Source organism: Mesoplodon mirus (assembly GCF_964341445.2).
Source record: "Mesoplodon mirus genome assembly, chromosome: 2".
Taxonomy (NCBI): Eukaryota; Metazoa; Chordata; class Mammalia; order Artiodactyla; family Ziphiidae; genus Mesoplodon; species Mesoplodon mirus.
In genome coordinates, this window is record NC_138977.1 from 24,457,166 (window position 1) to 24,471,939 (window position 14,774).

General features: G+C 31.8%; 1 protein-coding gene across 3 annotated transcripts in view; it reads right to left on the bottom strand.

Annotated features, from left to right (window-relative positions):
- CCSER1 (coiled-coil serine rich protein 1) overlaps nucleotides 1-14,774 on the bottom strand; it is a 1,217,611-nt gene that overhangs the window by 512,894 nt on the left and 689,943 nt on the right. For 2 of the 3 annotated variants that reach the window (XM_082610971.1, XM_082610969.1), the window contains exon 9: nucleotides 11,986-12,063. The exons of the other annotated variant lie outside the window; for it this stretch is intronic. In XM_082610971.1, the coding sequence (XP_082467097.1) occupies nucleotides 11,986-12,063 (78 nt within the window). The remainder of the gene's footprint in view (nucleotides 1-11,985; nucleotides 12,064-14,774) is intronic. 3 annotated transcript variants of the gene reach the window in all.

A 14,774-nucleotide genomic window follows, 5' to 3' on the forward strand; every position in this document is an offset into this window, starting at 1 on the left:
AAAGCCTTATTGGTTTGAGTTGCTATTGAGATATATAAGATCCTACTTGTCAATGGCCAGATGATGAATCCTTTGAATTGGAAAAACTTCTATACTTGAAAAAATTTTAGAGAGCTCTCATTCTAACAATTGTCTTTTTGGTACTATGGACAGATTGAAAAGAGGACACTAAGAATTGAAATGGCTTGCCTTACAGATTCCTTTGACAAGATGAAGTTACAAAGCCTCATTAACCACAACTTTCAGAAGATAGTATCAAATTTAGAGAAGAGTTAGAAAGATCGGTGGACATCCACAGTCACATTCACTGGAACCCTGATTGGTAGCTAAACGTGTTCTTCCCACCCATGATTGTATTGTACTTATCAGATAAACCAGATGGCCTCTTGGGAAAACCCCCTCACAGAAGAAACAGATGACCAGAATTTCTCCCAGGCCCTCCTACAAATGATCAGGAAATGGATCAGCTGGAGGCTGATGTTCGGGTGCTGATTGAAACAATAGCAGAGGCTTTTCCCCCTTAAGGTTAATTGGTCTAAGGTTGAATTGTACACTCAGGAAAAAAAAAAAAACAAAAAACTAGAGCCTTGTAAAGCCTTTGTTGAATGCTTTATATAGATTTTAAAAAGGCATACTGCATTAAACCCTAAAGCTCCAGAATATAGAAATCTTGATTTCCATCTTAGTTGGAAATCTTCTACCTGATATAAAGCAAATTGAAAATAATGTAGTTGAATGGGCAGGTCAGTCCCTTGATATAATTTAGGCTACAACCACATTCTTTGAGGAATTAGAAACAACTTTGTTTTTCAAATCTTTACAAAACCAGAGTTGCAGCTCTAGAAACAATTCAAAGTCCACCTATCCTTTTTACCCACGCCACCAAAGGTCCCCTATTCATCTCAAAATGCTTGCAAAAGGATCAGGACATTGGAAACAGTACTATCCTGCACCCAAGAAAAATAAGGAAAGTTTAAATAGTAATTATTTCCCAGCCTCCAATAATATACAAATATACCCCAAAACTCAATTTTGGAGAAAACTTGTATATATACTTTCTGTGTTTTTGAAATGTAACTTTTCTACCCCATCTTAAAAATTTTCTACCCCTTCTTCTCTAGGACCTAAGAACCAATCCTTGAAATGTAAACTTTAGGGAAATGTTTCTCATCAAAAAGAGAAAAAAGGAGTCACTTGGAAAATGCGCAAATGAAAAATACCAAGTCTCTTCTTTCACAAATACTAGTAGGAAAAAGGAAAAAAAGAATCTTTACCCATCTTAGTGAACAAACTTCCAGAAACACAATTTGGACCTAACTGTTCTCTTATAAACTAGTGAGTCTCTTATAAACTAGTCAGGTACTAATATTGTACCTGACTCATAGCTAAAATTTTAAAATGAAAGCTATAAGATATATATTTGTATCTGTATATTTACAGATGTCTATATATGTATGTTGTAGATGTGGTATTTTTCTACCTCCAGATGTTATTGCTAAAATTAATCTGTAAAAGAGCTCTATTTAATTGACTTAAAATAAGTGCTTTATAAATTAAGTATTCCTAAAACTCTCAGAAACATAGAAACTAATCCAATTAAAAAAACCCAAAGAATCTTGGATGATCTCCAGTAAATAAAGCTAGTTGAAGTTTGTTGGTTTAATTAAAATAGACATGTCTTCAGTGTCATTAAATATAAAGCAGACATCCAACTCTCATTCTACTTCGGTTTACTAGTTGAAGAAAGTTCATATTACCTCTGTTAACAAAATTTGTAAACAAGAAAAGTTTAGGATGATGGCTGACTTTGTCAAATATCTCAAAACGTTTTCATGAGTAGTTTAAACATCATTGTTGAGAACAAGTGATTTAAAAAGGATAAGAGTTTTTAGGTGAATGTTTCAGCAGTAATTATGTACTATGGTACATCTATTTAAATAGTCTCCCAAATCCTTTTGGTAACTTCAATCCTTAGAATTTTGCTGAGTTAAGTGACAGAAATTTATCAAATATCTAGATTACTTCTAAATAAGATAAAATATTAAACATCAATTATTGAACATAAGTTTATCTACTTTTGGTTTCCTATTATAGAGGAACTAATTACATTTGGGTTTGTTAGTAAACATTTCTTGTGCCACGTCAAAAGATTTTACTATTAAAAGGAGCACATGCTTCTAAAATTATAAAATGTATTAATAATTAATTTGCCAATGTAAAGAATGCTGTAGTAACATACAGTTTATAACTGCTTACTTTTAGTTTTCACTATAAAGTTCATAACGGTTAAAAATTCTAATTAACGTGATTAAAACTAGTAGAAACAGTAAGGGAAACAACTGCAAGGAAAATAAGATGTGTTTTTGGCTAAGCAAATGTATGAGGTATGAAATTCCTAGAAATCTGATCTATACTGGTATAAGTAATTCTATTTATTATCTTAAGATGTATGTCAGACACATAAGCAAACTTCCTTGTCAATTGCATTGTTATGCACTCTCATCGGATCTTTAACAGTAGCTAGTTTTAAGTATTTGTCATTTACAGACAGTTATTATTTTACTTTCATGCTTTTGCAAAAGTGCTTAATCTTCAAGGAAATTCATGAAAAGGACTCTAACAAGCACTCTAGAATACAAATTCCTGATAACTTTAAGATCATGAAACCCAGCTAGGTAAGAATTGCCAGAAATAATGCAAGAACTGGATTAATGAAGAGTGAGATTTAATAACATGGGAATGAATGAGGTGATGAGTATGAATATAATTTTTATGACATTTTGTTTGAAACACTGCTGGTTCTTTAATGTTTTGTTTTTCTAGACTTAAGGAAACCTTTTTCTTTTCTCTTGACCTAAGTATGAATTAAAGCAATTTGGCAAAGTATAGCTTTATGAATAAAGATGAAACAATTACTTCTTCTCCCTAGCTGATCCCTCCATAATTCAGAAACTCTAAGTATTTTTATACTTATTTGCATAAATTCAATAAGACTCTGTTCTTATAACAGGACAAAACTGGAAACACTGGCTATACTGCCAAGGCTTTGACTGAAATGTCATATTTGAGAATGTGCCTAGAATCAGATGACCACATAACTTTAAGAAACTAAGTTTGATTTTATGAAGCCAATAATGTCCCTTAGAAAAATAGCCTGGTACCTTGCTTACAGGGTTCCCAGCAACCTTCCCAGGTGAATAAGGAAGTTCAACTTTCTGGCAGGTACAGGAACCTCAAGATATCTTTATACCTTGAGAAGAGATATATATATAGGTTTTTCAGGCAAAGTCTGATGGCAACATTTTGGCTTGGCTTCCTAGCCTTGAGGCTTTTAAAGGTTCAATCTGTGATCCTTTATGAAAGTTCTAGCAAAGCAGATTTAAAAAGAACCTATACAATCACTATTCTTGCTGCACTTATGTAAATAATCAGGTCAAGTTTAATGAGACTAGACTTATTTTGCAAACGTTTTCGTCTCATTTTGATTGTCTTTGGTAAAAATGAGAGTGATTATAGAGGGACATGTTTTAGTAGCATACCTTTGTGGATATTAGACTCTAGTCCTATTAATTATCTTAGTTGTTTTTTTTTTTAACCTGCAAACTGGAATGGAAACTTTCAGTTTCCTCAAATATCTTGCTACAACTCTTCAAACTCACTTCCAATTTTCTCCCACCCTTCTAATTTGGAATGGGTGAAAAGAAGAGCCCTTTCCTAAAGCTCTGCAAACTGAATGTGAACAACTTGATATAAACTTCAGAGAAATCACTACAACAGCTCATGTAGAGACAATCTTCCATGTTTGTTGATATGTGGGACACTAAAAGTTTACCTAAACACCTGATAATATCAGAGACAATCAAACTGAAAAAGATGCTCTGAGCCTGACATATAGAAATCTTGACTGGCTGATGCCTGGACTCAGAAACTGAGTTATAGTTTGTTCTAATCATTAATCTTTATCTTTCTTTTTCTACAGAAATGCCTCTTACTAAGTACCTGATTGCAAGCACAGTATAGACCTAACACTGGAAGCCCATTTGCAAGACCACTCCTGAAATGAGACACAACAGTTTAACTGGACTGACCTATTCTCAGGACTAAGACACTGGTTCAGTGAAATAATGGATCAACTTATCAACTCAGCTTCTGAACTGTGGGACTTCTTGGGGAAGTTTTAAAGGCAGGACTTAAGGGGAGCAGAATTTGACACCCTAAAATATGTCTCTTTGGCATAAGGATCATCTTAAGCTGATTATTTCTAAGTAATTGCAGACACAGGAGAAGCTCTGAAAACTGAATAAAAGTTACCCTCTTGTAAGAGATATTAACATTCATAAGGGAAATCTCTACTTTTAAGGGTATCTCCCTCTCTATACCCAGAAGAGAGGATGATTAAAGCTCTAGAAACTTTTATCAATGGAGAAGGCACCAACTTAAATATGCCAGACAACCATACCCTTGTTTATTCTACTTTTTCTGATAACCTCTATTACTGGCCTCCCTGCTGCCCAACATCTTTCTTTTGTCTTTAGCTGGAGATAGTATTTAAGAAGGTAGCTTGGGACATTTCAGGCATTAACCTAGTTTTCCTGTGTATCTCCCATCTATACCAGATGTACACATGTTACTAAACATGTTTTTGTCTTGTTACTCTATTATAAGGGTGTCTCAGCCAAGAACCTAGAAGGGTAGAGGGAAAATTATTTTGCTTCCTCTATGCAAGTATTCTCAAGTTGCAAAGTATGAGTGAAGTAGTTGAGAAACTTCTTGATAGAGAAAGGCCATTATGAATGCTAATGATCTTGACAGATATTATCCTATTTTGTGCTGCTGAAATCAAGTTACAAGTAGGAGATTGTCAGAGAACAGCAGATATCATAAGAAAACTAAAGGGGGAAAAATTTAATTAATTAAATCTAATAGTCTGATTAAACAAGGCCTCAACCATGACAAAAGAGAAAAGCCATCAGTTGGTATAATGAAAAAAATAAAGTACTGTCACATCCTTATGCTAAGGCAAAAAATTGTCATCATTATAATTTCAATGTAGAATATATGGTTTTATGATTTCTGCATATTGAAAAAGTAATGTTTTTAGGGAGTCATTGTGACTATTACCTTTAAAAACATTTAAATCTTAATTTATACACAGTATAATATAATTGGATCACAAATATACAAATTGTATGAATCCAATTTAATCATATTAAAATTCAAATAGCCATTTAAAACATATTAGTGTATAATTTGTTAATTCTTATTATATACATACAAAAGTTTGAAAAAATTTGCATCGAATCCTACCTTCTATAATAAGTAGAGTAAATAAAAGTAGATTCTTTTTTATAGCTATGTCATGCAGGTGTTTCCTGTGTGTATTGAGAGACTGTGTTTTGGTGTGTATATATATATATATTTATCTATATAAATATTTTGTATTTATATTGCAAAGATATGTGTGTATATATATATTTAAAGAATAAATTTCCTTTTACAGATTTTCCTGATTGTAGACCACATTAAAGGAAACCATTGCTTTCCCTAGAAATAATATAAATCTCCAAAGATTTACACTGAACAAGTACTTGAAGAAAGTCTTAGAGCTTAAATTAATACAAATTATGATTAGCTACAACTGCATAGTACATCATAAACAGATATTGAGAGATGCCCTTAGCATATACATTGTGTTTTCTTCCTTCAGAAGGGATCCCCTATTATGCAATGCCACTTAGCACACTGGAAAATACTAAAATAACTTCTAAAGTTTTCTAAGGCAAATATTTGAAGTTAGATTTCCTATAGAAATGGCAATCTATGAGATGGAAGTAGAAGTGGGTTGGGAGAAATTTTCTTTTCAACAAGTATCTACTTTTCTTCTCTACTATTAATGTTATCAAAGAATCAACATAATTTTAAGCAAATATGATCATCATTATTAGTAGATGAAAGGGAGCAACATATACTAGCACAAAACATGCCTCTTTGGCAAATGGATTATCTTGAGCTAGTTATTTTTAAGAAACAGCAGGAGAAGCTCTAAAAAATTGAGAAGTTACCCTTTGTAAGAAGAATTTACATTTTTTAAGACAAACCTCCATTTGTAAGGGTGTCTCTCTCTCGGTACCAGGAAGAGAATGACCAAATCTCTAGAAAATTCTATTAAATTCTATTAATGAAGAAGGCACCAACTTAAATCTGCACAACATCCATACCCTTGTTTACTGTGTTTTTCCTGGTAACCTCCCATTACTGCCCTCCCTCTTCTTTGCCTTCAGCTGGAGGTGGTATTTAAGGTGGTGGTCTGGGCCATATCAGGGAATTACTCTTTTCCTGGGTATGTCCCACTTATACAGGAAGTATATATGCTACTAAACTTCTATTTGTTTTCTACAGTTATTCTGTCTCTATTATCGTGGCGGGCAGACCTCAGCCAAGAAGGTTAGAGGGAAAGTTATTTTTCCTCCCCTACATAATTAAAGCTATATAAAATATGTGTGGGTGTGCTCCTTTGCTTTGTTTTAATGAATATTTTTACAATTATAAGAATTTTCATAGTTAACACTAAGCCTTGTTATTTTCCCCATGAGAATTTCAACCACAAATTCACTTAACGAAAGAATTATCTGTTAACTAACACCAATTCTAGGTAGCCAGAAATGAATTAAAGACCTGGAGACATTCCAGGAATGATCTAGCTCCTACATAAAGGCTCAGAATTTTAAAAGGAACTATTCAATGCAATACTGTTAAAGACAACTGCACGTTGTCACCCATGTTTTAAAATCACTGGTTGTCTATGCTGACTTGCATTTAATACATCTTCTAAAAGGCACAAAGTAGTCACTGTAAAATATTTGTTAGATATAACAAATCAATATAGAATAAAAATGTAGGATAGCAATATGTACTTCTGTATGATTTTTGTGAATAAAGTAAAGCAATGCATACTGATTTGTTACTGATTTTTAGGATTATAAAAATATCATTAGAGTCTTAGTTAATCTATTCATTTAATTTTCACCAAGTAATTAATGAGTGTTTTCTTTATTTGTTCACTGTTAGTAGCACACCTCTAATAAATGGGATGTGCTGATATACAATGAAGTGTAACTACACATTTACAATTTATAGATTCAGCTCTGCCTGGGCTGGAAGAAGAGTGGTACACAGAGAAGAGGATGGAGAGAATGAATGCAAAAAAAGAAAGAAGAAAAGCAAATGTAATTTACATAGTATAGTCGATTCGACAGTTTTCTTCTCAGTGCCCCTAAGTGAATATGATCTAAGAGGCTGAGCAGGCTGTTCCCTCAGGTGGTCTGGGCTCCCCTAATGGGAGTCTCTTGATGCACTGGGTCTGATTCTAGGGTTTAATGGTCCAGAATGCATTTTTTTTTCATATTGCAGGGCCTCTAAATGAAGCAAACTATTCTTATTCTAGGGCTGCAGCCAAGATACAGCAATTTGTTCTGATTGAGGGTCTTTGAGGAGTTGCAAGGACCACATCACAAAAGAATTTCTGGCTAAATGTGATTTTTCACCTCACCTCCTTCAAGTCTCACATCTCACACCTCATCCTCAGACCTGCCCAGATCACTCTATTTAAAATTTTCGGATCGTAGCCCTGACCACACCCCTACATTCACAATTATCTTTCCCTGTGTTATTTTTCTCTTTTACATTGCATTAATAGCTTCTAACATATCGTACACTTTACTTATTATATTTTTTATTTTAAGTATAATAAAGTGCAAGCTCCCTGCAGGATTATTTGTTGTTTGGTTAAAGGATGTATCTCAAGTACCTAGAACAAGGCCTGGCTTCCAGTAAGCACTTAGTAATATTTGTTGAACGATGCATGTATAAATCTTCAAAAGTGATGCCCTTAGAATTTCACTGATAAGCTGATTCCTCCATTAAATATTAATAAGCACCTGTGGCAGTCAATGTTTCATGTTTTTCATCAATGTTCTTATATGAAAGTTACCCTTAATGTAATATGAAAAACTGTAGTTCAAAAGAAAATCTAGAATATATCATTCAGTTTTTAAATCTGATTCTTTTAATTTGTAAAAATTAACAGAAATACCTGAGATAAGTAAATATTAAAGAATGGAGTATATTGGGGAAAGGTATTCATCTACTAAACACTGGGGCACACTGATGTATGATCAGGATAAGCACTGAATTTAAGAAAGATGATGGCAACGAATGGATCCAAAATAGAGTTAAGAAACTACAGTTTATTAGTAGCTGGATGAGGGAGCCTAATTGATAGTTATTCAATTCTTAGCATTGGGCTTAACCCATAAGCTGACATAATGTGTTAGCATAACACAAAATATTCTCCTGCTCTAATAGCTAATAAAACAATTACAGTAAAAACTAATTACTTTTGTTCTTTACATGATGAACTATTTCCTATTTGTTAGAACTCCCTGCACAGTACTAAATGTGCCGGGAGGGATCCAAAATTAAATTAAGAAAAATAGCATAAATTGAGAATACATAGGTAATTGTTTTGATTTTTTCAAAATGTATATTCATAATGCAACTAGTTAAGTAGAAAGCTGCATTTACAAAGTAAATCCCATCATTTGGAAAATGCGTTAAAATATTTGGAGAACACACAGTGCTGTGAACGTACATTTCCAGACTGATTTATGCTTCACTCATACGTGACAAAATGTGTGATGTCACAATTCGGTTGATTTTAAATAGTCAAATGAAAACCATTAATGATATTTAGATTAATGATATTTAGACAGTGATTAATAGTATTTGATGAAATACCTGGTAACTTTAAAACTCTTAAAGAAAATATGGACAAAGCATTCCTAGTTCAACTAAATACTTCTTTTAAAATATAAGTGTAAAACATATACTAATGAAAGGAAGATCTTCTTAAAACTTTAGTGCTTCTGCCTCTAAGAGTAATCTAGAGACCCTGTGACAGTTCTGAGTCAAGTTCAGGCACTAATTGAAAGGAAAATTTACACCCAAAGTAAATCAGCCACATTTAAAATGACAATCTTCTGTAGACCATCAAAAGGAAGTTTAAAAACTCTCCATAAAGGTGTCAAATTAGTAAAAGGATATGAATTTTCTCACTGTCAGAATATAAAATTTCACTGTAGCATTTTGGTTGTTCATGCTCAATTACTTTAACCAAAATGTTATTTGCAGTAGTTCAAACTATAAAGTGTTGATAGGCAGCATATGTGCTTTGTTGAAGTATCTACTTATACAACTGATGTAATCAGAAGAATCTTGCCTACCTCTTAATGTAATCTTGTAATTGGCAACATTGCTACCTAACAAAATCTATTCATATTCTCTCCAGTTTTAATAACTCAAGTGACACCTAAGAAATTATTCTTTGATCTTTCAATAAACTAAGCCTTTGCAGACAGAGGAGGGTAAAAGAGGTTAAACTGGCATTGATTATTTAAGACACATTCATCATTTATTTAACAATCTCCCTCATCACAAGAACTATTGTGTTTACAGGCCCTTGCTGAGATACTCTGAATTTACTTTTAAATAATTCTTGCCATGTGCATTAGAAATCAGAGCACAATGTACTCTAACATTAGTTTCAAGTCTCCTGATAAATCTGTTGCAGGCTAGAAGTTGTTTATTGTACAAACCTTTGAACTTATTCACTGTGGTGGATATCTGGAAATTTCTTTTAATAGTTTTCATTATAATCAATATCTTCTGGGGATCTATTTCCTTTCTTAAGCAAAATGTGTAGTAACAGCTGTCTTCCCAAGGAAATTAAATTAATAGCTACTTGTAGTCTCTTATGTTCTGACATTCTGAATGTCATATCACTGAAACATGATCCATAATCTGTAAAGAACAATTTGTGGCGAATATTGACAGTTTTAGAAAAAAAAATAAGAGACAAAAAAATCATCCATAATGTGCATGATTTCTACAAGATTTTTCATTATTTTTTCTGATAAATACTATTGCAAATTACAAATAAATATAGCATATAGTGGGTATATATATCATATTTGTGAAAAATTAAAATGTCAAATTATATTTCCTGAGAAAATGTGAGCAAAATGTTGTAAGTCAAAGGATAATGATTCTTATTGAATATAAGAATGTAAAAAATGATTTATAAATAGATATTGAAAAGTATAGAAAATATATTTCAGTCATGAAAAAAGTTACACTATTGATGAATAATATTCCAAATAGTCACACAGTTTATCACATTTAAAATACTTTACTTATTTCTATTTTGTTTATTTAAAGTATTTCCTTCCCCAGTTTTTTCAATACAAATTGCCCTAAAATGTATTATAACACTTACATCTAGTTACTGGCATAGGGTTCTAGATGCATATTTTTGGTAATTAATTTGCTGATTCTGATGATTGTCTTATAATATATCACCAGGAAGTATAAAGTATGAAATCTTTAGAACATATCATTCTATGTTAATGACTACCCAAATCATATCAGAAACTTGTACAAGGTGATCCTTTAAGGACTCACTACCAAAAAATTATTACTCTTTAACCAGTAAAATACATTAAGCTCTCACTGTCAGATATGAAAAGAAGCTACAAATGATGAAGAATTAACTATGATCATGGCTTTTTAAATTTTTATTTACATGTCTGGAGAACTAAATAGCACTGATATAAGAAATTTTGTAAAAACAAGAAAAGTATGGGTCATAGATATGCATTAAAATGCATAGGAAATTGCTAGTAGCTACAACTTAGCTACCTCCCCTATTGAATTATTGTGGTAAACCCCATTTGAACTTAATAAAAACCATTTATTTTAAAAAATATTAAACATTAACATCATTTAAATAACATATAGCACTGGTATTCAAGAAGTATTGTAGTCAGAATATTGATATCTAGAATATTTAGGTATCTAGAATAAACATTAAATGAATATAAGAGAAAAACACAAAAGAAAAGCATAGCTTTTAATATTTTTTTAAATTAAAAAATAATATACATAAATATCTGAAAGCAATTTTTCTGGAATTGAAAACTTTTGTTTATATCCTCATAGAGACAGCTTTATGTTAAATATGTTAATATACTTTGAAAGGCAACACAATGGTAACATCATATTTATGTTATAAACACAAGGACATGCAGATAGACATACATTTTACCATTATACCCTTCATGAAACTTAAAATTATCTCTTCTACCAATACTTGTCAATAAAGTGGTAAAAATAATATTAATACATTTTTTTTAAAAGAAGAGATTTCTCACAAATGTTAGATACAAGATAAAGAAGATAATTCCCTATGTTTCCATCAAAAGGAAATTTAAAGTCATGAACTTAGGCAAAGTGAAAATTTCACTGCTTTATTTAAGATAGGTATTTGAATCAAAGTTGTCCAAAATCATTTAGTATTACTAGAAGCCATCTTGTATTAAAACATGTTTTATAATCCTATTTTGACAGTTCAACAAGTATTTCACACTGAGGACAAAATGCTAACTTTCAATTAAATTACTTTCTGCAACCTGCACCAAAGCCCAAGAGCTAAAATAGTATTGTAAATTTCTCTGCAAAGCTATGTTTCCTTTTATGTGCCAGAATGTAAAAATGATATGCTTGGCCCTCAGTGATTGCAAACATATTAACTTTATCAGACAGTTAATAAATTAGTACTCTCTTAAAAACAAATTGTCCTAGTATTCTAATATGTCTCTTTCACATGTCTGTAAATTCACTAATTCAAAAGACTGTATTAGAGTTGTTGGTTTAAAGAAATTCATAAGACACTGGTACGCTAGTTGGTGCCTGTAATTATCTTTTTCAGTCCCAGAAGGTATTTGGGGATTATTTAAGAGCAAAAGATGAATGGTGAACCACTAAATCCTATTAAATCAATGCATGGGCACAGCAGCAGCAGAAGTAAATAAGCTGTGGAGGTCTGAATACCAATAAAAAAGATAAAAATGGTTTTATATAGCTACTTACATCATAGCCTAGAAGTTCAGTTTGTGTGGATTTATCTACTCTTGAAGCAAAAGCCTTCTGTAAATGCTGAACTTTGTCCTGCAAAAAAAAAAAAAAAAAAAAAAGCAAAACCAAAAACACATTGTTGGTGAGTCATGTGCTTCTACACTAATATTCCCCACTTATTAAAATTTGGTTACTGTACAATTAATGATTCTTTGTGGCATACTTCGCTCTGGCGGTGCTTTACTTATCAGCTTAAACATTTAGACCTTTAAATTTCAAGTCATAATGACTCCATCTTTGGCATCTTTTCTTTTAGTATAAGAACCACTGAGTCAGGATCATGGCTGAATGCTAGAGACATGATTTGCTTAAATGTGAGATCAAATGATTATACTGTTTTTTGTTAGCTGTTGTGTTTTGTTTGGTTTGGTAAATTAAGTTGATAGGATTTTACGGATCTCTTTTCACAGCATTTACATTTAAAATCCAAAACATTTTCAATAAATAATACCATCCAGTGTATTCCATTTAGTATGTTTATATTTTTTTATCTTTATTTTTTTGCTTCTTAATTGTCTCCTTCTGGAATCTACACATTTAGAAATCTGTTGTTTAAGGGATCTGACATGACTTCAATCCTGTTATAACTACGGGACATAATGCATGAAGGATGTCTGGGATTTCATATCTCAAATGCAAATGTACTAATTCTGATTAACTAATGTGACTGGGCCTCTGGCTGGGGTCCTCTTATTACTAAATGTATCACTTAAAAGGAGATCGTGAGCATAATTATTGTAATGTGTTCATTGTGTGTCTGGCACAGCTGGGAGTGCTGTACTCACATGATCACATCTCATTTTGGGAGTTTTACTACTATTACCACCCATTTTGAAGGAGAACAATACAGTTTACAAAGTTTAAGTAACTTAAGTTTCCCAAGAAGTTCACATGATTCCACTAGATTCTGTTTTTGCCTTACGTTGCTTTAAAGGAGAATTTGTTTCCCTTACTTGGTCAATAAAATAGTTGTATAATATTTTAATGATAAAAACTGAGTTAACTCATCATTAAACTTCTTCCAGGAGGAGACAGTGGTCATCACAAACCTCACTACCAACATACAAAACTTGTTTCCTCTCCTCCTCTCCTCCCCTCTGCCACCCCTCCCTTCCCCTCTCCATTCACCCTCTCTGTGCTTTATATTCTTCCTGAGATATGCAAGTTATCCAAGCTGTTTAACAAAGTACATACATAATTTAGGTAAACATAATTTGACACTGAAATATATAAAAGAAATATTTTATGGACTGTTAATGTCCCAACCTTCTAACTTCCCTATTACAAAGCTTCTAGTGCTGCTATTCAGACAAAAATGAAAATGGAGATTAGATAACTCAAGAAGATGTAATGTGAAAAGGGAAGGTTTTAATTGTTTGAAAAGGATAAGTGAAAATGTGGCCACATTTTCCAAAATAAATTTAAAACAAGAAATAACAAGTTGTGTTTATTTAGACTTCTTTTGGAACTGGGAAGAGAGCAAAAAGGTAAAGGAACAAATAACGTTTGCTCTCAGTGAATGGTTGTTTAGAAAAATTTTTGAAATGGGTTGGAGTCATAAGTACTAGAAAAATAAGTTATAAATCTGTAGGTATATAAATGTTTGTATATGAATCAGAAACTACACTCTAATGCATAGAGTGGGGAACAATAATAGATAGCAAATACTTCCATTATGCTTTCCCCACATTTTTTATTTTCAAGGGCTTCCACTCTAAAGATAGGAGTTGAAAAGGACTGGTAAACTCTGGTACATTGGCCTGAGTTTTAAGACTAAGGAAATTTAAATCAAGATAAATGAAAAACTCGAAAAGCTTCATTAACCAAAAGCCTAATAAAAGCAAAACAAATAAACCCTAAATAAAGAATAGCTATCTTCAGAAGTTTTAAAATAAAAAAGCACAGACATTTCTAATGAAAAATTCACTGCTACTCCCTTTTGCAGGCATTTCCACAACAAATATATCATATTTGAATTATTTATTATGTATACACTTGTAAGCCATATTCAAATGTGGAGAGTAAATTAAACGTTTCCAATTAACTTAGGTGCACAAAATTAAGAATTAAATAATTCAGTGTAAGTTTATTTTATTTAGTAGGAAGAAAATTTATGAAACTATGATAATTTGTATAACAGAGTTAGATTAATTAAAGACTATATAGTTGTTGGGAGATAAGTCTTAATGAGTCTTTTGAATTTCTGAAAGACAGATGGAAATATATGGATTGACAAATTTAATATATAATAACAAGAGTATTATAGATAATAAAATAGAAAATATACAACAAAAATAACTATTACTAGATGATGGAACTGCAGATAATTTGTATTTCTTATGTAAGAAATTAATATATACTAATTGTCTCTCTATATATTTATATATATAATAGAGGAATAGAAACAAAGCATCATTATATTTTCATTTCCACACTGATTTGACACAATAAACATTTTGATTAAAATTGATTTATTTCAGTATAGAGAAATAGACATTTCACCTTTCTGATGCAAATGTATTTGCACACCTTAATTCATCTATAATTTTTATTAAATGCACATTATGGGTGTTGTTCAAGGTACAGGGGACATGAAGGGGGGAAAATAGCTTCTTTTATAAAAACAAAACAAAACAAAAAAAACTTCCAGTGTGGAAAGATAGAGAAATCAAAGACAATTAGTACTCAATATATAAGGTAAAGGTAGTATAGGGAAGCTGGAGATGTGTGTATATGTTGGAGAG